General features: G+C 39.9%; 1 protein-coding gene across 1 annotated transcript in view; it reads left to right on the forward strand.

The window, feature by feature from the left end:
- Positions 1 to 5,630: 5,630 nt before the first annotated feature.
- The window catches only part of LOC126267601 (transmembrane protein 214-B), a 138,828-nt gene continuing 119,372 nt past the window's right edge, over positions 5,631 to 25,086 (forward strand). The window contains exons 1-5 of the mRNA XM_049972903.1: positions 5,631 to 5,925; positions 6,214 to 6,404; positions 12,229 to 12,508; positions 18,986 to 19,121; positions 20,625 to 20,698. Of these exons, the coding sequence (XP_049828860.1) occupies positions 5,802 to 5,925; positions 6,214 to 6,404; positions 12,229 to 12,508; positions 18,986 to 19,121; positions 20,625 to 20,698 (805 nt within the window). The 5' untranslated portion in view covers positions 5,631 to 5,801. The remainder of the gene's footprint in view (positions 5,926 to 6,213; positions 6,405 to 12,228; positions 12,509 to 18,985; positions 19,122 to 20,624; positions 20,699 to 25,086) is intronic.

Below are 25,086 nucleotides of genomic sequence, written 5' to 3' on the forward strand. Positions count from 1 at the left end.
GTCTCTTTTCGAATTTTATCGAGCAGATAGACCCGACAGAAGTGGAGACAACATCGTGAATTCATGAACCCTGCATGTCAGCAGGGGACTGTTCAAGCTGGTTGTGTGGGGTGTGTTCAGTTGGAGTGATGTGGGACTTATGATGTGTCTAGATACGACTCTGACAGGTGACCCCTACCTAAGCATCCTGTCTGATCATCTCCATTCATTCATGTACATTCCGCATTCCGACGGATTTGGGCAGTTCGAACAGGACAATGTGACACCCCACATGTCCAGAATGGCTCCAGGAACATTCTTCTGAGTTTAAACACTTGTGCTGGTCACCAAACTCCCCAGACATGAACATTATTGAGCATGTCTGAGACGCCTTGCAACGTGCTATTCAGAAGGGGTCACCACCCTCTTCTACTCTTACATATTTATGGACAGCCCTGCAGGATACATGGTGACAATTACCTCCAGCACTACTTCAGACATTAGGCGAGACCATACTATGGTCGAGTTGCGGCAGTTCTGGGTGCTCGCGGGAGCCCTATACAATATTAAGCAAGTGTACCAGTTTCTTTGGATTTTCAGTGTACAGCAAGCTATGAGGTACGGTGAAGGCAAAAGAGGTAAAGGTACAGAGGGTATTCTTCCTGTGCTCGGATATCTTATGATAGGCTTTGCCTAATGCGTAAACAGAGTTCTTTGTCGCGAAACAACCAGACCTTTATTTCAGATGAGCCGCACAATCCGAGATTTGTTGAGGCCCGCTAAGGATCCTGTGAATGCCCTCCATACTGCAGGTGTCTACAAACTTCGGTGTGAATACGGGCCGAGGTCTGTGTTGGTGAAACTGGAAGACTCATTTCAACATGGTGCAGAGATTGGCAACTTATTCTGAATGTTTAGAAATGTAAAATTTTGCACTCCACAGAACGAAATAACGTATTATCCTATGACTATAATATCAATGAGTCACTGTTGGAATCGGCCAGATCATGCAAATACCAGGGTGTAACATTCTGTAGGAATATGAAATGGAATGGTCATACATGTTCAGGAGTGGGTAAAGCAGGTGGTAGACTTAAGTTCATAGTGGAATAATGGAGAAGTGCAATCAGTCTACAAAAGAAATTGCTTACAGATCATTCATCACTCACGTGGTGATCGTGAGAATAAGATTAGAATAATTACTGCACGCACAGAGGCATTCAAAAATTCATTCTTCCTGTGCCCCTTACGTGAATGGAACAGGAAGAAACCCTAATAACTGGCACAATGGGACGTACCCTTTGCCATGCGCCCCATGGTGGTTCGCAGAGTAAACAGGGTGTTACAAAAAGGTACGACCAAAGTTTCAGGAAACATTCCTCACACACAAATAAAGAAAAGATGTTATGTGGAAACGTGTCCGGAAACGCTTAATTTCCATGTTAGAGCTCATTACAGTTTCGTCCACCTACGCTCAATGGAGCACGTTATCATGATTTCATACGGGATGTGCCTTTACAAGTACGACACAACATGTGGTTCATGAACGATGGAGCTCCTGCATATTTCCGTCGAAGTGTTCGTACGCTTCTCAACAACAGATTCGGTGACCGATGGATTGGTAGAGGCGGACCAATTCCATGGCCTCCACGCTCTCCTGACCTCAACCCTCATGACGTTCATTTATGGGGGCATTTGAAAGCTCTTGTCTACGCAACCCCGGCACCAAATGTAGAGACTCTTCGTGCTGGTATTGTGGACGGCTGTGATACAATACGCCATTCTCCAGGGCTGCATCAGCGCATCAGGGATTCCATGCGACGGAGCGTGGATGCATGCATCCTCGCTAACGGAGGACATTTTGAACATTTCCTGTAACAAAGTGTTTGAAGTCACGCTGGTACGTTCTGTTGCTGTGTGTTTCCATTCCATGATTAATGTGATTTGAAGAGAACTAATAAAATGAGCTCTAACATGCAAAGTAAGCGTTTCCGGACACATGTACACATAACATATTTTCTTTCTTTGTGTGTGAGGAATGTTTCCTGAAAGTTTGGCCGTACAGTTATCCGTATAGTTTCGTCTATTTGGGACATTCGAAAAGAAACGAGGCGAAGGCTGTACAAAAAAAAAGAAAAAAAAACGTCGAAGAATCGTATTGCCATTGCCTACGGCAAAAACTGTGGTCTCGGTAAGAGCACTGAGGTCCCAAACTCGCCACTAGAGAGAAATATCGTCCACTGCACTCTGTAGTGCTGAAACAGGGTAATGGAAGCTTCCAAAGAAGAGCAAACGGACGAAGTGCTTTTCCTAACAGTGGAAGGAGTGCACGGAACAAAATGCATCGAAGAATGACACAAGCATACAGAAAGCACTGAACGTCCCATGTAGTTCCGACGCTCAGTCGGACTTCTGCGGCAACGGCTGCCGCTGTCGCTCGCTGTACTTCAGTGATGAGGGCATCCACCTCCTGGACAATGGTATCGGCAATGTGGTCTGACGTTCCAGGTTGCCTGTAATAAGCCAACGACATCCTTTAGTCCTTGAATCGTTTATATCAAGCCTTGAACCTTGGAGCGTACTTCGTATGCATGTGCCATTCTTCGATGAATTTCTGTTCCCCGTACTCGTTTCGCTGTAAAGGAACCCACTATACCAATGTGCACATCTTTTGAAGCCTCCAAGTATCTGTTTTCAACATTACTGAGGCAGCAGACAGTCAAAGTGTGCACCTGGTCCTTCTGTCGTTAAGCAGTTGTGCGTTCGTGTCCCTGCAGCTGGGAATTTGGGGCCTCGGAGCTCTTATAAGAACCACGTTGTTTTCCATATGCGGTGGCATAAAGGTATTGCGATCCCTTCACAGGTTTTGATATTACAGCCTCCAGTTTGTTTCTTTTTTAATGAACCTAATATAAAGAGTAGTCGGATGAAAAAGCGACAGACGGAAAAAAGTAAGTAAACTATTTATTATTAAAAAATTAATCGCCATACATAACTGATAATACATTAATCCTATTGTGAGACGAGACAGACAATGCCTTCATGGAAAAATGTTTGGGGCTAGCTATTGAACCATGATTGTTTGCAGGTGTGCGCCTCTTCATCCGAAGCAAATCAATGGCCAGGAATGTCTTCCTTTGGGTTTCCAAAAATATAGAAATCGATGGGCAGAGTAGGAACCGTATGGTGGATGTGTAATGGCTTCCCAGCGAAACTTCTGCAGTGTAGTCCAAACATTCTTGAGAACACATGGGCCTGCCCACATGTCATACCACTGTGTAAATGTATAAACAGTTTATCTGCTTTTTTCCCATCTGTCTCGTTTTCGTTTGACTGCCCCTAATACACAGCTCAGTTATCCATAACGCTCAAATTTTATTGAACCTACCTTACAAGTTATAAAATATTCTAAATCTATGTAGAAAAAAATGCAGGAAGATTTTTTGTGTGTATGTGTGTGTGTGTGTGTGTGTGTGTGTGTGTGTGTGTGTGTGTGTGTGTGTGTGTGTGTATTATGGGGGGGGGGGGGGGGGGCGGCGGGGACGCAGCCTTGGCATTTAAGCCAAGCCAAGAGCACAGGATCATCTCAGTACGGCTTTCTCAATATGGCTTTAAACACAACTTTTGGTATCTTACACAAAGTAACAGACAATTGCTCTCATCCAATGCAGTACATTTATTACAAACTGAAAAGCGTAATTTCCGTGGAGTGTTACGTATCAAAGGCACGCTCTGCCTGTGACCGATATACACTGAATAGCCAAAGAAACAGGTACAATTGCCTATAGGACCCCCCACAAACACGCAGACGTGCTGCAACTCGATGTGACATGGACTCGACTAATGTCTGAAGTAGCGCTGGAGGGAACTGACTCCCTGAATCCTGCACGGCTGTCCATAAATCCGTAAGAGTACGAGGGAATGGAGATCTCTTATGAATAGCATGTTGCAAAGCATCCCAGATATGCTGAATAATGTTCATGTCTGAAGAGCTTGGTGACCACCAGAAGTGCTAAACCTCAGAAGAGTGTTCCTGGAGCCACTCTGTAGCAATGGTGAACGTGTGGGGTGTCGCATTATTCTGCTGGAATTGCCCAAGTACACCAGAATGCACAATGGACATGAATGGATGGCGGTGGTCAAACAGGATGCTTACGTATTTATCAACTGCCATAGTCGAATTTGGACGTATTAGGGGTCCCATGTCACTCCAACTGCACACACCCCACGCCATTACAGAGCCTCCACCAGCTTGAACAGTCCCCTGCTGACATGCAGGGTCCATGAGTTCTTGAGGTTGCCTCCATACCCGTACACATCCATCCATTTGAAACGAGACTCGTTTGACCAGGCAACAAGTTTCCAGTCGTCAACAGTCCAATGTTGATGTTGACGGGCCCAAGTGAGGTGTGAAGCTTTGTGTCGTGCAATCACCAAGGGTACACGAGTGGGCCTTTGGCTCTGAATGCCCATATCGATAATATTTCTTTGAAGGGTTCGCACACTGACACTTGTTAATGGCCCAGCACGGAAATATGCAGCAATTTTCAGAATGGATGCACTTCTGTCACCTTGAACGATTCTCTTCAGTCGTCGTTGGACCCGTTCTTGAAGGATCGTTCTCCGGCCGCAGCGATGTCGGAGTTTTGATGCTTTACCGGATTTATGATGTTCCCATTTCATCGCTACCTCTGAGATGCTATGTCCCATCGCTCGTGCACCGACTATTACACCACGTTCAAACTCAATTAAGTCTTGATAATCTGCCATTGTAGCAATACTAACCGATCTAACATCTGCGCCAGACATTTGTTGTCATATGGGCTTGCCGACCGCAGTTCCGTGTTCTGCCTTTTTACATACCTCTGTATTTGAATATCATGCCTGTACCAGTTTCTTTGGCGCTTCAGCGTGTATCTTTTAACGTTAGTGTTGATATTAGTCAGGGATGACCTAAATCACCCCGTTCTCATGGGACTCGCTATACGGGAATTCGTAAATAGATTTCCCTGTAAGGATTCTGGGTGGTCATGTAAACATTTCAAAATCGATTCTGGTTGCTGGTTTTCCAATTCCGCAGTCAAATTTCGCTGCCATGTAAACGCAACTGGTTTTGAAATGTGCTGTCAAGTTTCGTCTTGCTTTTAATAATTTTTGGCTAAAATGGACGGAATGTCTTTTTGTACAGTGGAGGAAAAGTAGAAATATTAGACTGAAGCTGTTTACACATCGTGTAAATCAAGAGAAATTATGATTGTGTTGATTAAATCATTAACTGTATCAGCTGTTTTCCAGTCGCCATATTTCACAGGGCCAGAAAATCCGCTACAGACCAAGTAAACACGACAGCGAGAAACGGTTACCTATATTCCATTTTCGTCTTTTGGAAGTGTCGTATATAAATGTAGAATGATGATATTGTTATTTGCATTTTAATATCACTATACCGTTCATATAGATTATCATCACATATACAGATACGCGCTTCTTTGACAAGAAACTATCCCAACAGAACACACAGAACCTTAAACTATTTCAATATAATGAACAACACCATGCCTCCGTAGTTCTGAAAGCCGCTACCTGTCACGCCCTTTCTGGTCATTGACATCATGGGCGTCGCATTGTTGGCTGGCCTGATAGTTTTGCCAACGTGACTACGGAGACGTGACATACATGTGAACATCTTTGCGCTGTTTTGTCAGTTTAAATACACTACCAGGCACGTGTGTTGACAATAATTGAACTCCGAATTTGGAGAGCTTGTTTAGTTACTGATATTATTAATTAATAACTAGAAAGAGCAAAATACTCTCTATACAATGTCTGGTCAGTGGGAATTTGTGGGTAAAACTAAGCAGAAAGCAAATGGTCAGGCAGTCAAAAAACTCAGCAAGAATGAAAAAAAGAAGTTTGTAGAGAATGCACCTAAAGTTGAAGACATTCGTAAGTTTTCATTACATATTACCCAATAATTGAACCAGAAGCTGCAAAATATATTGAATATTACAAAATTTATATCATAGTTTTATAAGATATGCTGCGTTATCCTCTTCCAGATGTCTTAATTAAACAACTAATTGTTGCCTATCGTATGTCGTTATCGACGTCTTCTTTGTCATCTATACTGGTACTACTTCCAGTGAAAAATTGTGTGTTAAATCTGATTGTATGGTAATTGCGGTATACTAGAAGGAAACAAGACAATTTAATGATTTTATGGTTATATTACAGTCCCCTTATCGCAAGTGAAAACGCTGTACAGTGCCTTGGATAAAGAAAACAGGAAGCCGCAAGGAAAGGAAAGCGTCGCTGTAAAAGAAAACGGTGAAAAGAAACAACCTAAGAAGCAGCCAGAGAAAAAGAAAGAAGCCCACAAAGAAAAGATTGCACCTCCAAAAAATATTGAGGCTGCTGTGAAACTGGTGGGTTTGATTGTAGTGATACTATAAAATTGGTGTAGTTTTTGTCTGCCTGTGGGGGGCCTAATTATGTATGTCAAAATTGTTCCACTGCATATACTGATATATGGGTATACATGAGTTTATTAGAAATAAGTGTGTTTCCTTTTTTATGTGCACATTTATGACATTATCACAGGTCAGGATATAGTAACACAAGTATGGGTATACCAATCTGCCATTTATTTTCAGCAGTAATTCATCATTTACTGTAGATAATGGTCATTTTTTATGTTAAGAATATGCTACCGCTTAGTTTGGAGTATGCTCTGTTAAATGTTTTTCTTGCACCGCAGAGTTGTGTGCACGTGTAAAGTGTCACTCCTGTGTGTTCCATTTTTACAGAGACTTGTAAACTCACATTAGTTTTGTTTGTTTGCAGTGTATTATTTGTGCAGATTGCATGTAGGCCCTGTAAATTTTTACTGCCATTTATTCTATGTGAAATAGACTTGAACAGTTTTCATAACCCATGTTGTGTCCACCCTCCTCATCACTTGGTATATGTCAGTTAGTAATGATTATATTATCATTAAACATAATTACTCCTACTGAAGCAGTACATTATTTTTTATTTTAGTGACCAGTAATTATACTCAATGGAAGAAAGTATCCGGAAAGATGATGGCACATTTTCGAAGTACATGAAGTTTATGTAACACATCATTGTTGTTGGTGTGTGTGTGTGTGTGTGTGTGTGTGTGTGTGTGTGTGTGTGTGTGTGTGTGTGTCTAGCATTCTGGAATGTGTAGGGCAAGTACATATAGCTTATTATCTGGAAAATTTGATTATTGGGGAACAACCATCCTAACATTCCTGGGAATGACAGTGGACATGGGGGATAGAAACTGTGATTTGTAAGTATTGTGCTGAGAAATTTCGACTTAGAAATGAAACACAGACATTCTGTAGATTACTAAATAGGGAGGAGATAAGACACACACACAGTCTAAAGGTTAAGGCTGAAGGCAGTAAAGAGGTGATACGTAAAAATGTCAAAATAAGTAAATCCATAGTTCTTCTGGCTGTGGCCAATTTGTGACAGCATTGATACCATTTTAACTCCAAGTTTAGATAAGTATCAAGACAATGACTGGTAATTTACCTGTTGGAGAACAAATGAACTGTGGAAGATTACACTTGAGAGTTGAGTATTCTTTTGTCCTGAATACACAATTAACTCCACCTTTCATTCAAAGACACTGCATAATGTCACTTTCATCACCAGACACAATATTTGCTCTTTCCTCAACAAGGAAACTCCTTAAACAGAATATTATGATGTAGAGTCAAATACATTAAGAAATCAAGGGAGAGTCCCTACCTTCATTTTGTTAATCAAGTACATTAATCATACATTTAACAATTTATTACAGCTGTCTTAGTTATTTTGATTTCACTTGGTGTATGCTCCTTCATGTACAACTACGTGCTTTGTCAGTTTATTCTACACTTGACTCTTCCTTACTCTTGTTACTGATATTTACTTTAATAATTTTTTTAGTTTGTAAACCTTGTTACAGGTGACTAACAACTTATTTTTCAGCTATGATGAATATATTTCTTCTTTTGTTGATACATTTGTTAATGCTAGAGATGCTACCACATATTGGGGGGGGAGGGGGGAGGGGGCAGCTGTAAACGAAACTGAAGAAAGGAACATTAAGGCAGTTGGAATAAACTTGTGTGATACAGAACATGATTTTAGAGACAGAAGAGAGCATAGCAAATAATATTGGAATCGAACCTAGGTGTTTAAGCTTCTCTTACTTTCTATACTTGAAAAATAATAAGAATGAAAATGGGAGATGTAAAGATTTATTAGATAGTGAACTTGAATTAAACAAACATTTATCGACACCATTTTATGATATAAACTCTAAGCAATTTCTTTTGAATGAAATATTAAAATATTTTTGAACTGTTACTTAAATTATGAACATTTGCTAGGGGAACGGAATGTAGCAGTAGTGCATCAGGTGTTTTAGAAAGTTGATGAGTTTAAAACAGGGAATAGGTCTTTAAGCATGCTATGCACAGTACATAAAGTCTATGCAAAGATAGTACAGAGAAAAAAAAGAAAAAGAAAGCAGAAGCAATTGTAAATGTCACATAGAATGATTTATGTGAAATCAAAACAATCACAGATTGTGTTTACACCATGACCTAGCTAACAGAAAAATGTTACGAATGTAATGCACCTACTTACACTGATCAGCCAAAACATTAAGACCACTGCCGACCGCGACATTGGATGCCACCTGATGACACTGTGGGCATCTGATTTGCTGAGAAAAGTATGTAAGCAGAGTAGACACGGATGGGGAGAGGGGTCACCCTAGTGAAGAAATGGGTGGCCTTCACAAATGGCGTCATTGGGGTGAACTATGGCTTGAAATGTACAGCGCACCACGGACGTAGGCTGGTGGGAGCAAATATATGGTATGGGAGACACCTCCCGTGCTTGCATGGGACCTGTGGTAGTAATCAGAAAACACTCTGACAGCTGCAAACCACCTGCATCTCTTCATATTTGATGTTTTCTCCCACAGCGATGTCATCTTTCAGCAGTATAATTGTCCTTTTCTCTGAGCTAGAATAGCGCTACAGTGCTTTGAAGAGCATTACAGTGAACTCGTGTTGATGTCTCGGTGACCAAATTCGCTAGGTGTAAATCCTACGGAATCCATCTGGATCGCTATCAGGCACCATGAGTGCGTACGCAAGTCAATGACACATTATTCACATTAACTATATGACCTGTGCATAGACATCTAATGTCTCATACCTCCACAGGCCTACTAACCAAGTGTCAGATCCCTGATATGCAGAATCAGTGATGTATTTTGTTCCAAATACGGACAAACAAGCTATGAAGCAGTTGATCATAGTTTTGGCTCATCAGTGTACGTTGATTGCTCAAATAAAATAACATTGTGGGCGACAGATTTTTTATAACACTATTTTAGATGCAATATACTATGTAAATGGTCAAGTGATTTTAGCTGAAACAGCAAATTACATAAAATGTAAGAGGAAGCAGCTAGTAGCACTAAATAATTATTCAAATAACATACAGCCCTGCAGAATAGTGACTTTTCTTCAAAATCATTATGTTCGGAGATTTCCACCAATCTATTGATCACACAGTCCTAGAGCCCACAGATGTGACACATAATCTTAAATTTTTCTGTAAAAACTGAATAAAGTGTAAAGATTTTAAATATTGCACTTGCTGAGTCTACTGCCAGTAAATCAAGGGTTTACCACAGGGACAAGCAGGTGTTTATGATACGTCAGCTGACAAAATTGTGGAAAAAGTAACGAAATGGTTATGAATGATTGTCGAATCACAATCGGAGAAGTTGCTGATGGTGTTGGCATATCGGTTGATTCACGCCATGAAATTTTTTAATGAAAACAATAACTTTTGACAAAATAGTGTAACTGGATAGGTAAAAAATCTACTCACAAAGTGGCGACAGAAAACACACACACACACAAAATAAGGTTATAATTAGGCAGCCTTTCAGAACCAGTGGCTCCTTCTTCAGGAAGAAGGGTTGAAGGGGAAGGATGACAGATGAAGGAAAAGAACTGGAGAGGTCTGGAAAAAGGGGTAGGTATTGGGAAAGTCACCGTGACCCACAGTTTTGGGTGACTTTCCCAAAATCTACCCCTTTTCCCAGACCTCTCCAATCCTTTTCCTTCACCTACCTTCCTTTCCCTTCAGTCCTTCTGGCTGAACAAGGAGCCACTGGCTCCGAAAGCTTGGCTAATTGTAACATTATTTTATGTGTGTATTCTGCCACCGCTTGGTGAGTAAATTATCTATCCAATTACATTATTTTGTCATGAATTTTTTCAGACACATTGGCTATGGAATGTATGACAGCAAAATTGATTCTAAAACGAATTTCAAACAAAAACTGGTGAATGCAAGTTTATTTATTTATTCATTTGGCCTTGGATCATTGAGTACAACAGTATTGGACATGTCCTACGCAATACAAAAATAATAAATACAAATATTAAACATAGGCGATAGGATCAGGCAAAGATAGGGTAGGAAGTAGGCCATGACGTAATCAATGGAACCACCCCAGTATCTACCTTAGCAGACTGGAGAAATCATGGAAAACCCAAGTCAGGATGGGCAGATGGTGCACAAAGACTTCTTCCAAATGTGAGCCCAGTGAATTCACTGGCTTAGCCTTCCACAAAGATATTACAATGGCAAAAGGAAAATAATGGTATAATAGAACATGATATTTTGTAATATTTCACTTCTGATAAAGTAAAAACCCATGACCACACTATACAACACTGCTGAAAAGTATGACACACGAACGTCTGGCAACACTGTCCATCCTAGTTAATCTTGCTCCTGTTCCCTTCTCTGACAAGGTGTATTGCACTGCACTTAAAACAGAGAATCAGTAGCAGAAATGTTATAGTGCAAAGGCAAACACAACACACTTGTACATCAGTAAACAGATTAAAAAGTACGTGATAATAAATGGGGGCTAGCAATCCTATAAGCTAACATACTCACTTCTCAACAACAAATCATTGAGTGTTCAGATGTCACTAGATGAAGTCCACAACAATCCAGAATCATGTAACAAGTGATGAAACATGGCTTTACAGATCTGACATTGAACTAAGGGTTAGGTGAACCAGTGGAAGCATTCTGGATCACCAGGACTGAAAAAAGATCGACAAGTGCAGTCAAAAGTGAAGTTTATACTTACAAAGTTATCCAATTTTAATGGCATATTGCCGCAAGGTTGAATGATCAGTAAGGGGTAATGCTTAATATTTCAGAACTATTTGCTTGAAACCATCTGAAAAATGATTAAATAAAAGCCCAAGTTTGTGACAAAACATTTTCTGTCATTTGCACAATGATAATGCACCTGCTCACACATCATTACTTGTTCATAAGCATTTGCCTCCAAATTTGCCAGACGTCGCCCCATATGACTTTTTTCTGTTCCCAAAAATAAAGAAAACATAAACATGCAGTTGTTTTACAAGGCTAGTGTAAATTAAAAATGAATAACTGATAGAACTAAAAGCTGTACCAACTGTCGAGTTCCAGAAGTATTTTGGAGACTGGAAGAAGTTCTTGTTTTGTTATAGACAAATAACTTTTTTTTTTTTTTAAATATTCCCTATATGTGTAGCTGATGATACCATGTTCTTCAACAGCAGATTTACCTAGCACAAAGCAATCAGAAAGCCAATGTAGTGGCAACCACACACTCACTGAATGCTGTAAATGCTTGGAATCCATAGTCCTTACTGGCCTTGGACAGATTCCAGTATTTTCAGTGAAATAAAAGCATCATATTGCAGTTTTCAGAATCCTGGTGATCTGTGATGAGCAGCCCATCATACAATAGGAACACTAATAGATACGTGTTACCTTCTTCACTTGTGTCTTGCAAGCATGATTGTTTTGAATCTTTGAAGAGCTATTCTTGTACAGTGTTTTGATCTTCGAGGAGCCATTCTTGTACAAGCTTACTCTTGACTGTACATCAAACAGTGAGCTAGGAATCTGTGTATTATGTTACCATCATGAAGGACAAATTGAAGTTTACAATTGTTGGAACGTTTCATAATACTACATCTTTGTTGTTTGATGAATGACTTCTACTTATTTTTTTTATAAAGTTTGTTAGCAAAGAGTTGCATCTGAGTCCATGAAATTATGAAGATGAATTTGACAGTTGCATTCTTGTTAACATTGAGTATTTGAAGGATATGATATCTGTTCTAGATTAAAGCTGATGAATTAGATTCTGAAATAAAGATTGGGCAAGCAAGATTTGCAGAAGCACCGTTAGTATGGCTTAAAGGACTTGCTATTTACTGCAATAGCAAGCTATGTGTGGAGCACAGCCCAGTATTTCAAGGAAAACCAAATGAATACCCTCTGAGCTTGCTGTCAGGGGAGGTTCGTGAACTACTAAGAAGAGCCATCAAAGATGCTGGGGAAGCAGTTATTCAGCCATACTACGAATGGTGTCTGACTTCACTGGCAAATGATATGACAAAAGGTACTTATGCAATAATTTCAGTATTAACATCAATATTAGGCATATCCAAATGGAAATGAGTTTTGCTGTAGTGGCATTGTACTTAATCTTACTGGGATAACATTGTAGCCAATAGGTGACTTATGTTTTAGTCAGTGGTCCACATGAACTGAACAGTTTTGTCTCAGTTACTGCTATAGATAATCACAAACAGTTTTCATGAAATCAAACAGTGGAGAACCCATAATGTGATAACAACATGAATTACGATAGATTTATGCTCATTACTTAGAGGAGGCATTGAGAGGCAGTCGGGCACGTTCAAAAGTATGTAAATATAAAAGCAGACTAAGGTGTCAATGTCCTTAATCTATCTTAATTCATACAGCTATTGTGAATATTCACTTGCAGAATGCAACCATGCTTCAGAAATTTATCACAGGATGGAGAAGATTTTTAAAGAACAATTTTTCACATTTTATGTAGTATTAAGTTATCCAGGGCTATGTGATACTGTTAAGTTTTTATTGTTCATGAAGATTCATTCACCAATCCTGCAGTTACAGCTGTTGTGACCCAGTTCATAAGGAATAATTGGGTCACCACACATGAAATTGCTACTGAACTCATGATATGTAATGCAGGAGTGCATCACCTGATAAGAAACTTGATAATGACAATATTTGCAAACAAAGTTACCCAAGCATCTGTCGGAATCATAAGGTTGTGGGACTGGTGTCCCCCCCCCCCCCCCCCCCCCAACTTCTGCAGTACATTGAGCTAAGAGTAGACTTCATCACATGAATAGCAGCTCTTTTTTATTTGTTTTTAATTGCCTGCAATGAGATGGAATCCCTAATACCGGAAATAAACACTTTGCTGTATCTTAAATAGGCCATCACAAACTTGTGCAGAGGCCAGCTTTTGAAATGGATAGTACTGCTGTAAGATAATGCTAGTTGATGTATGGCAATAGATAAAACAAGGAAGTTCCTTTATCTTATCACTGTTCACATTTTTTACAATACATGGCTGAAAGAAGTGTTGATTTGCTGAAAGTATGTATGCCATTAGAGACAGGTTAATCAGAAGTGGCTTTCTATGCTTACTTGCAGCTGAAATGGATCTGGCTCAATATGCCTTCCTTTCTTTTTGTTCCTTTCTTCCCACTTATCTTGAAACAATCTTCAGACTCAAGCTTAATTTGAGGTCTCCAGATGTGAGGAAGGTAGTTTTTGAGGTTGATCTCTTAAGCTTATTCAGACTACTGAAACCTTCTCTTTCCATTTAGGTGACAATGAAATATTTTGAATTCTTTTGCCCATTCATCTGGCGTGTGCTGTTGGATATCTGTTTTCTTGCATACACTTCAATGTGACCAAAATAACGATTGCAAGGGAGTCTAGTGTGACCTACTACAGGGAAGTAATGCTGGGCAGATTCAAATCTTTTAGCAGCAATAGGTGAACCTGTCCAAATCAATAAAAGCCCAACCCTTTCTGATTCTATTGCATTTATCTGTGATTAAGTGGGAGATGTTTTGTTTGGGGGTAAGTTACAGCCAAGTATTTTATTGAGTAGCTCCCATCTTCATGTGAACTCCTTCCTCCATCTATCTTGCTTTACAGCTGTACTGTGGTTGTATTGTCTTCTTGTCAAACGCTGGAGCAACTGTTAGTTTAAGTATGGAGAACATTTGTTGCATGTCCACAGCTGTTACATGGTGCTCTTTCGGATTCTCTTTACCCATATCAGTTAAAGCCACAGTCATATTTTGCCCAGTGTCGTCCTTTCTGAGCTGCAGTTCATACAGTAACTGCACATAATTCTGAGTAATTCATTGTCATTAGAAACATCTCACTGAAAGTGTTGTTTTTGGCAGTTTGAAACCTATGTTGTACTCGGATACGAAAATTTTTCTGAATGTACTTTCGGAAACAGTAGGAACATTCTTTTCTTTGCAGTATTCTGAGTGTCTGTCCCAAAATAAGGGTTTACTTGAGAGATCACATTCCAAATTCATCTTGTTGGGAGTCTGTTGTCTGCCGTAATGATTGTTATATTTTGATATGGCAGCGATAAAATTTATGATGTCTTGTACAGGTCTATCATGAAATTTATGTGGATAGTTTCCATGTTCACCTGAAAGAAAAAGGCATTAGAATTTATATTGTGGTTTCTAACACAAATATTTCAACAATATGGTATTTGGTACAAATGGGAACATACAGTACATAGATTTAAACTGTGGAACTGCAAAACCCAGCTTTATTTGCTATTGTAAATTCCACTTCCCTCTCGCATGTTTCTGTAAGAGATGAACTCTTAGAAAAGCTTCATTGCAAATCATGACTTCCATTCCAAATACCTACATGTTACATGAAACTGTATCAGCATTAGATGATGTATGGTTTGTAGTCTTTTTGGATATAGTGATAGACATCCCTGGGGTTGTGAAGCAGCTGAATGGGTTGAAAATAAATAAATCGCAAGGTCCTGATGGGATTCCAATTCGGTTTTACAGAGAGTACTCTACTGCATTGGCTCCTTACTTCGCTTGAATTTATCACGAAACTCTTGTCCAATGTAAAGTCCCAAGTGAATGGAAAAAAGCGCAGGTAACACCTGTATATAAGAAGGGTAGAAGGACAGATCCACAAAATTACAGACCAATATCCTTAACATTGGTTTGTTGCAGGATTCTCAAACATATTCTCAGTTTGAATATAATGAACTTCCTTGAGACAGAAGTTGCTGTCCATGCATCAGCATAACTTTAGAAAGCATCGCTCCTGCGAAACGCTACTCGCCCTTTTTTCACACGATATCTTGCAAACCATGGATGAAGGGTATCAGACGGTTGCCATATTCCTTGACTTCTGGAAAGCGTTTGACTTGGTGCCCCACTGCAGACTCCTTACTAAGGAACAAGCATATGGGATTGGTTTCCAAGTACGTGAGTAGCTCGCAGACTTAAGTAATAGAACCCAGTACGTTGTCCTCGATGGTAAGTGTTCATCGGAGGTGAGGGTATCAACTGAAGTGCCCGAGGGAAGTGTGGTGGGTCCGCTGTTGTTTTCTATCTACACAAATGATCTTTTGGATAGGGTGGATAGCAATGTGCGGCTGTTTGCTAATGATGCTGTGGTGTACGGGAAGGTGTCGTCGTTGAGCGACTGGAGGAGGATACAAGATGACTTGGACAGGATTTGTGATTGGTGTAAAGAATAGATAAATGTAAATTAATGCAGATGAATAGGAAAAAGAATCCTGTAATGTTTGAATACTCCATCGGTAGTGTAGCGTTTGACACAGTCACGTCGATTAAATATTTGGGCATAACATTGCAGAACAATATGAAGTGGGACAAGCATGTAATGGCAGTTGTGGGGAAGGCGGACAGTTATCTTCGGTTCATTGGTAGAATTGTGGGAAGATGTGGTTCATCTGTAAAGGAGACTGCTTATAAAACACTAATATGACCTATTCTTGAGTACTGCTCAAGCATTTGGGATCCCTATCAGGTCGGATTGAAGGAGGACATAGAAGCAATTCAGAGGTGGCTACTAGATTTGTTACTGGTAGGTTTGATCATCACGCGAGTGTTACGGAAATGCTTCAGGAAGTCTCTAGAGGAAAGGAGGCGTTCATTTCGTGAATCGCTACTGGGGAAATTTAGAGAACCAGCATTTGAGGCTGGCTGCAGTACAATTGTACTGCCGCCAACTTATATTTCCCGGAAAGACCACAATGATAAGATAAGAGAGATTAGGGCTTGTACAGAGGCTTATAGGCAGTCATTTTTCCCTCGTTCTGTTTGGGAGTGGAACAGGGAGAGAAGATGCTAGTTGTGGTACGAGGTACCTTCCGCCACGCACCGTATGGTGGATTGCGGAGTGTGTACGTAGATATAGATGTAGATAGCTACTAAAGGAAGTACAAGTTAACAGAACGTAATAAAATAAATTTATAAGACATTAGACCATTTGTACTTAGAAAATTGAAACAAACTTCCAACCTTTTAGTACCAACTTTTTGCAGCTCTTCGGGTAAGTATTCAAGGTTTCCTATGTCCCTAAAAAGAATGAAAAAGGTTTTCTTCTTCCCCAACGAGTTTAGTATAGCACTTCTTCCAGCAAGTACACGGGCTTTGTGTAGAGGCTGCCTGAACAGTCTTGTTGCTTGTGGAAGACACATACTGCTGACCAGCATTATTTAGTTTTCATTTTTTCCATCCAGTTCTTCACTTTCTTTTTCTTGAAGATTTTGGTTTCTAAATATTGAGCAAGCAGTAAAGGAAACAAAAGAAAAATTTGGAGTAGGTATTAAAGTCCATGGAGACGAAGTAAAAACTTTGAGGTTCGCCGATGACATTGTAATTCTGTCAGAGACGGCAAAGGACTTGGAAGAGCAGTTGAACGGAATGGACAGTGTCTTGAAAGGAGGATATAAGATGAACATTAACAAAAGCAAGACGAGGATAATGGAATGTAGTCAAATTAAATCGGGTGATGCTGAGGGAATTAGATTAGGAAATGAGACACTTAAAGTAGTAAAGGAGTTTTGCTATTTAGGAAGTAAAATAACTGATGATGGTCGAAGTAGAGAGGATATAAAATGTAGACTGGCAATGGCAAGGAAAGCGTTTCTGAAGAAGAGAAATTTGTTAAAATCGAATATAGATTTATGTATCAGGAAGTCGTTTCTGAAAGTATTTGTTTGGAGTGTAGCCATGTATGGAAGTGAAACATGGACGATAACTAGTTTGGACAAGAAGAGAATAGAAGCTTTCGAAATGTGGTGCTACAGAAGAATTCTGAAGATAAGGTGGATAGATCACGTAACTAATGACGAGGTATTGAATAGGATTGGGGAGAAGAGAAGTTTGTGGCACAACTTGACTAGAAGAAGGGATCGGTTGGTAGGACATGTTTTGAGGCATCAAGGGATCACAAATTTAGCATTGGAGGGCAGCGTGGAGGGTAAAAATCGTAGAGGGAGACCGAGAGATGAGTACACTAAGCAGATTCAGAAGGATGTAGGTTGCAGTAGGTACTGGGAGATGAAGCAGCTTGCACAGGATAGAGTAGCATGGAGAGCTGCATCAAACCAGTCTCAGGACTGATGACAACAACAACAACAACAAGGTGATTATTCAGCTACTCATTCTGGAAATATTTACAGATGGCAGAGTATAGAATGCCACGCCATCTGTTGCAGATAGATGGAATTTTTTTAACAGAACATGAAGACGGCATGGTAAAGAATGTCACAACATGAAAAACTCAATTTCGAAAAATGTGGTTTATGCCTATATCTCTCTGACCCCTTCAGTTATACACTTTCAATGTATCACTTTTGCAACATAAACCATGCACTCAGTAATCTTCACTATCTTGTGCTCAGGCAGCTTTGCATGGAGCACCATGTCTGTCCAAGTCACCTGGAACAAACAAAAAAGAGAAAGATAGCAACCAGCAGTGCGAGGGGCATTATTCTGTAACAAGAAGGTGCATACATCATATATTTATTGTTCCTGGGTTATGGATATACAGATGTTGTCATTTCCTGTTTGAAGGAGTTCCTCTCTACTGTTCAGTGTCAGTATTCTTCTGTACTATTCATGGTGTAAACCGTAATTTTTACAAGTAGCACAGAGGTGTAGAAAGACAAACAATTTTTATACAAGACACTTGCGGTACATAAAGTAGGGGAAACATTCACAAATTGGCCTAGGAAACCGACCCAAGCTACTGTGCATACACAGTGTGCAAGATTTTCTCTCTCTCTCTCTCTCTCTCTCTCTCTCTCTCTCTCTCTCTCTCCCCCTCTCCCTCTCCCTCTCCCTCCCTCCCTCTACACACAAACTATTGGTCCTAGGAAGAAAAAAAATAATACGACCTTTTTTGCAGGAAATTTTATGTATGGTGGTTTAATTTTGTACTGGGGTATGTTTTCACTAGAGACTGCAGTTTACAAATAAGTCAAGAAAAAAGTACCAGTGTGGTGTTAAAACATAGCCCCCACACTCGCTGCCCATCAGTCATGCCTTTTTCCCACCACTGTGTAAAATTTTGCCACTACATGAATTATTTACCATGTCTGATCTCTTTTGGTCTTTGTTTTCTGGGCTGTCATCACACCACTGTCTGCTGGATTGTCTTGGTATCAAATTTGCAATACATCTAAGAGCCTTCTTCTGAAGCTTCACTAAACTATGTGTATGCATATGTGCTGCATTTCCTTGGATTATAATATAATACAATAAGGATAGGTCACTACTCACGTACTGAGGTAGCACGCCGAGATGCACAATTTCAATGAAAATGCTGTTACACACTAAGCTTTCGGCCAAAGCAGAAAAGAAAGAAAACACACACACACACACACACACACACACACACACACACACACACACACACACACACACACATATTCACACAAGCAGGCACACCTCACACACACAACTGTGATCTGTGACCACTCGGGCAAGATCAGGATTGGGGTATAAAGTAGTTCTGCAATTGCTCGCATTCCAGAGCCCTTTGTTGACAGTAACAGCTATTCCAAAGGCAATGGAGCTAATGAATTCATATCAGAACAGACAGTCCATTGTCTGGATGTGGATGTGGATGTAGAAGACTTCTGTTGAACAGAAGCAGCAGTCAGGTGTGGGGCAGGCAGGGGGAGGAATAGTAGAGTATGGATGGTGGGAAAAAAGAGCAGCTGTGTGGTGGGAAATGCAGGGACTGGAAGATGGCAGGATAAGTCTGCCAGGGGCAGCATTGGTAGGCTGTGAGGGGAAAGGGGGGGGGGCATTGGGAGTGGAGAGAGGAAGAGACTTGTGGGTGTATTGGCAGAGAGCAGTGCACAGTGAGGGTAAAGGGGACTTGAATTGAATTGGAAGGAGGTTATAGGACAAGGGGGACAGAATCTGTTGGGTGTAGAGTAACTCCCAGTTGTGCAGTTCATGAAAGCTGGTAGAGGAGGGGGGGGGGGGGTGCAGATGGACCAGATTGTGAAGGAGCCATTAATAACATGCTTGATTTTAATGGCTGCTTCACAAGCCAGGCCATCTAGATCCTCCTCACCAACACAGCTTTTCTGAACTGCACAGATTGCAGATTGGAGTTATCCTTATAACACATGCTCTGCTACTGAAATTATCCAGGCCTCAACATACTCGCACTCTCTACCCAACAGTTTCTGTGTCCTCTAACCTCATCCCAATTCACGTCCTTTCAGCCTGATTGTGTGTTGTTCTCTGACAACATATCCACCTGTCCTCCCCCCCCCCCCCCCCCCCCAATGCTTTTCTCTTTCTCTGCTACCTGTTCCTCTCACCTCCCCCACAGCCTCTCAATGTTGCCTTTGGCAGCCTTGTTCTGTCTCCTAGTCCCTGCATGCTCTACCAGGCAGCACTCTTCTCTCCTCCTACCCATACTCACCCTTCCGTGCCCCACTTTCGACTTCTGCTTTTGCTCAATGCAAGAGTTGCAGTCTGGCCAGAGCATCCGAAGATAGTGGTCGCGTGTGTGCACTCGTGCATGTGCGTGTATATATGTGTGTGAGATATGTTTGCTTGTGTAAATATATGTGTGTTTTCGTTTCTTTTCTGAAGAAGGCTTTGACCGAAAACTTTGTGTGTAACAGTCTTTTTGTTGTGTCTGTCTGCAACTCAACATCTCATCTTTACGGTGAGTAGCAAACTAACGTTTCATAACAATATAATAAGTGACAGTCTGAGCCACATTATATTGTTAACAGCATGTCTGTATTTACTGTCCTAGACATCCTCCTCATACAAAAGCTGCTAGCTCTTATTTTGAAGCATATTTTGTTGATATGGTCCTCCTATGTCAAATGTTTATCAACAGCGATGCCCAAAAAATTGTGATTCTCCACTTCTTTGAGAAATGAATTACCTTGTTCAAGGCAGATATTGTTACTCTTTCTGATTTTATTTGCTTGTAATTGTATGTGTGTTGTTTCGTGTGAGTGATCTTGCTTGATTGTAACCATAATTTTTATTTTGCAGGAACATCATCAGGATTGGGGTATAAAGTAGTTCTGCAATTGCTCGCATTCCAGAGCCCTTTGTTGACAGACACTAGATCGCGTGTTCATATCAGAACAGACGAGTCCATTGGGTTGTCAATTTTGTGGCTATTGGGCTTGGGGGCATCAAGGATTTTGCAGCAGGCTTGAAAGGTGACATTGCTTTTTCTTTTAATTTCATCTTTGAAAAATCTGTGTTGACAATGCATATAATTGGCATGTCAGTTATAAAATTTGTCTGAGGTCCCTAGTACTGTAGGTTACTATCATAACATTAAATAACTCAGACAGAACGAGTGACCATATTTATTTTCAGGAAGTAAAACTCCAAGTGCTTCCAAAAGAAACATTTAATAATATCAGTATAAACTATACTTAGCTTCCAGAATTGTTGATTCCTTTCTCAAGAAGGAAAGAGAGAGAGAGAGAGAGAGAGAGGGGGGGGGGGGGGGGGGGTTGGAAAAGAGGTGCAGGTGAGAGGGGCCTACCTCATTCCCAGAACAGGTGGGCTCCACTCAACCTTAGGTATGTTTGTCCCTCCCTACCTTCATAGCCTTCTACAGCCATTCATCTTTCCTCTCTGAGGAAGGAACTAACATTTATAACTTCCACTATTAAATGCGTCTATTGACAGCAGTTAGCATTTCACTTCCTGAATGCATGCGATGGGCAACCATTCTGTGTTGTTTTAATGTTACATTTTTCTTTTGCTGTATTAAATAAATGCACACATTTAAATTATAGCTAGTGTGCATAAGTAGCAACTAATTTGTGACAAGACCAAGGGATGTACCCAGTAAGGGACAGGGGAATTAAGGTCCCCCCCCCCCCCCCCCCACATTGTCCCCTCCTAGGAAAAATTTTCAAAAACCCAATTCACATCCTGTCTACAGACTGATCAGGTCTGTATTAGTTTGAAGAAAGCCAAAATATGTTATGGATATTGACTAGTAGCAAGTGTTCGCAGATCCATTTGTCATGGAATTTAAAACCATTATTCACTACAATCTAACATGAGTTGCGACTTCACAATTTGTGCTGTACAGTTTTAATCTTTAGCTTCTCTTGACTAATGAAATTACCTACGATCTTTTTTGTGTGGATGCTTTAAATTACATAAATCTTAAAAAACTGAAAACAGTTCTTTGTTATTAACAGCTTTTTCTTGTTACTAAAACAGTTATGGTAGTGGAGGACCATTTAGCATCAAGCAAAGAGAGCTTGAAAAGTTATCCATAGCGAAACATTTCCCCGATTATTGACATAAGATACCATTTGAAAAGGTGGGTCACAGCTCATGCATTGACATATCAGGACACTGTTATGAAGGAGGCAGTCGACATCAGAATAAATTGCAAAAAAATTTAATGAAGACCAGGGGCACACACACTTATAAGGCATGATGGTTGGCTTTGGACATTGAACAGAAGGAAGACAGATACTTGATGCTTGAAGGGCGGTAGAAGTGGCAGTTACAAATGCAGTACTTGCTCTTCATGCCAACTGATGTCGCTCGGTCCCATGGCGGGCTGGAGCTGCCAGAGCTGTCCAGCTTGCCTTCCCGTGCATGCATAACATGGCTTCTCCTGTGGGATGTTTCAGGTGCTGCTGTCATCCCTGTATAAATGGAAAATGTACCTACCCCCAGAACCAGTAGTTGTTTACTCCCAGTGATGATGATGATGATGATGATGATGATGATGATGATAGCTGTCAAAAGCTCAAGCATTTTATCTGAAGTGACTCAGCTTGAAAACTGAGAAGGTTTTACTGGATCAGCTTAGTAGTTGTTCAAGCAAATGTTAAAAGAAACAGTGCTGTGGGAAAATGCAAATTTCATACAGATCTTTTTCTTGGACAATTTTTTACATTTTTCATAAACTCTACAACAATGCACCAAATTACTTCATTCAGCGTTTAGTATTGAATCACCTTCAGAAAATACTTTTTGCAGTAGGTTTGAAGAATTTCATCATGATCGTGCTTTTGTCAGCAGTGAATTTTGTGAAGGGTTGCAGTTAATATGAACTCGAACTCGTGACACTTGGTGTAATACAAACTCCATAGAGCAATAGGGTTGTTATGTTTAGCAATCAATTTGTAAAAAAAATTAATATGCAAAAGCACCATTTGCATGCCCAATTTTTTATTTTGTGACATAAGTTACAGCTGTTTATTTCACAGATAAGTTAACAGTTTCATACAATTTTGCAAAGAGATTTAATAAAAGACATAATCAATATTATGAACTGCATAAAAAATTACTTTTTAGCCTCCTCTCCCCCTCCTCCTCCTCCTCCTCCCCCACCTCATTGTGGATCTCCCTCAATTATGTTTGCTAACTTGGAATGGATTTCACCACATGTACTGATATTGAAACTTTCTGAGGCATTTGCAAATTGTACACATCCTGGCTAGTTGGCAGCTGATTAGATGATTTTGGCTCCTCATGTACACTATCAATAGGAAAAAAGTAGGCTTTATTGAGTTGATCAATAGAAATCTTTATCTTTAATCTTGATGGTGAAGAACGTAGATAGATGTTAACTGATTTCCTAAGGTCATTCATATGGTTGTGTGATTCCACTCTTTACTTGTCAATTCTAACAAATACATGGCTTGTACTTTTAAGATCTGTGTGGATTAAACGAGTTTCTTTGGATTGTGGGAATACTCCACCAGCTTGAAGTGAGTCATCCTTTTCTTCAGTTTGATGAAAGTTTGAAGATCAATATCCATTGTGATATGAGGCTCCTGGATGAAATCTCTGAACACCTTCAGTATAGTACCATACAGCATTTCTGCTATTATACAACTACTTTCTTTCTGGAAAGGCCAAGTAGAATTGTGAGTACTATCCCATTTAGCTGTAGTGTAGTCTCATTTGGCATTCACTTGCATATAGTTAACTTTTACGTTTTTCCGTTAGCTTGTGCATGGTAGGCATTCAGTGTTGTCAATTTACAGCTACAGGTATTTGTGCAGACTCGAGATATACTAGACTGAAATTGTTATTAACTGTTTCGGTTTACCAAATTTGATCATCCACGATTTTAAAAATAATTGTCACTGCTTTATCTGCTTCAGTGTTTCAGAGGTGGATAAGTTCTATCCAGAGGTGAATCTGCCTGTAAAACAGTAAGTAAATCCCTCCGAGGGCAGTAAGGATACATTAGGTTAGTATGTAAGGCTTCAAAATGTTCATCGGCAATGGCTAAATCTCCAATTCTTGATTTAGCATACCTTGAAATTTCGCTCTCCTGGCAAGCTGCACGTACCTTATTCCATTGCTGAAAATCCTTATTTTATTTGGATGGAGGAATTTGAATGATATTAACTTTGCTGAAGATCTTGCACTTTGATGAGTCATTTTGTGGTAATTTTAAACATTGTGAACTAATATTGTTTGAGAACATATGGATCAGTGGTTTCAGTGACCTGCCACTCGACAGTGGTAATCCACCCGGTGTACTAAACTGCGTAAATTCAGTTCAGTGTTGCAACTTCACTTGAGACACATTGATATTCCTCACCTTTTCTTTTGTGACAGCTGTTTTGTAATAATCCACCATCTGTAATTCTTCCATCCTAGGTAGATGGTCAATCACTATATTGTATATGTCAGACACAATGCAAATTGATTGTGAACTAAGAAATATACTGGAGACAACAGATTTGGAATGGTTAAGGCTTCTTCTTCTTCTGTTTGATGCAAAATTTAATGAGCATGATCCGTGTCGACATAAAATGTTCTTCCTTCGAATAAATATTTGAAATATTTTATGGCTGAATATATACTGAGAGAATTTCTTTTTTATAAGTTGAGTAATTCTTTTGGACAAGAGAAAACTTCTTTGAAAAGAAACCAGTAGGTTTCCACATTCTACCCTATTTCCATTGTAGTGTTGCTCTTGCAGCAAAGTTTTACAAATCAACTTACTTATAGTGCAGCTTGGGCTAGATTTTCATTGCATTTTTCAAATTATTTTCTTGCTTCTGGAGTCCTGTCAATTTTCCTTTTGTCTGTCTTACTATTCCCCTCCAGAATGAAGAGATTCATTTTGTACCATATGTTCTAGGTGACTGTGATAGAAGTTGAATATGATGAGTAATGCTCCTGAAAGTGCTGATATATGCATGCAATTATTTCACATATTGACGGTAGGCAATGGTCATCACTTCACTTCATTAAATTCTATAGGGGAACCAAAAACAATTTCTTAAAAAATAGTATAAAGTGATATAAAGTTCTACATGTGTAACTGTATAGCAGAAGCCTAGTTATTGACAGATTAGAAAACCCATGGAATCTCTCTTTGAGCACGGAGTTTCTGATAACTGGAGTTATGAGGCTGTCACTGACAGATGGAGCTACAAGGTTTTCATTGCGTACCATTGATATTATGGATGAGGTGTCTGTAAAATGGTTATTACTCTTTCCTCATCTGGTTTGGTCCTTTCTGACGTAATGGTGTAAATCAAGAAACTTGTTTTCTGACTGCTGAACAACTTCCCAAGATTAATTCTCGGAACATAGTTAT

Source organism: Schistocerca gregaria, chromosome 4 (assembly GCF_023897955.1).
Source record: "Schistocerca gregaria isolate iqSchGreg1 chromosome 4, iqSchGreg1.2, whole genome shotgun sequence".
Taxonomy (NCBI): Eukaryota; Metazoa; Arthropoda; class Insecta; order Orthoptera; family Acrididae; genus Schistocerca; species Schistocerca gregaria.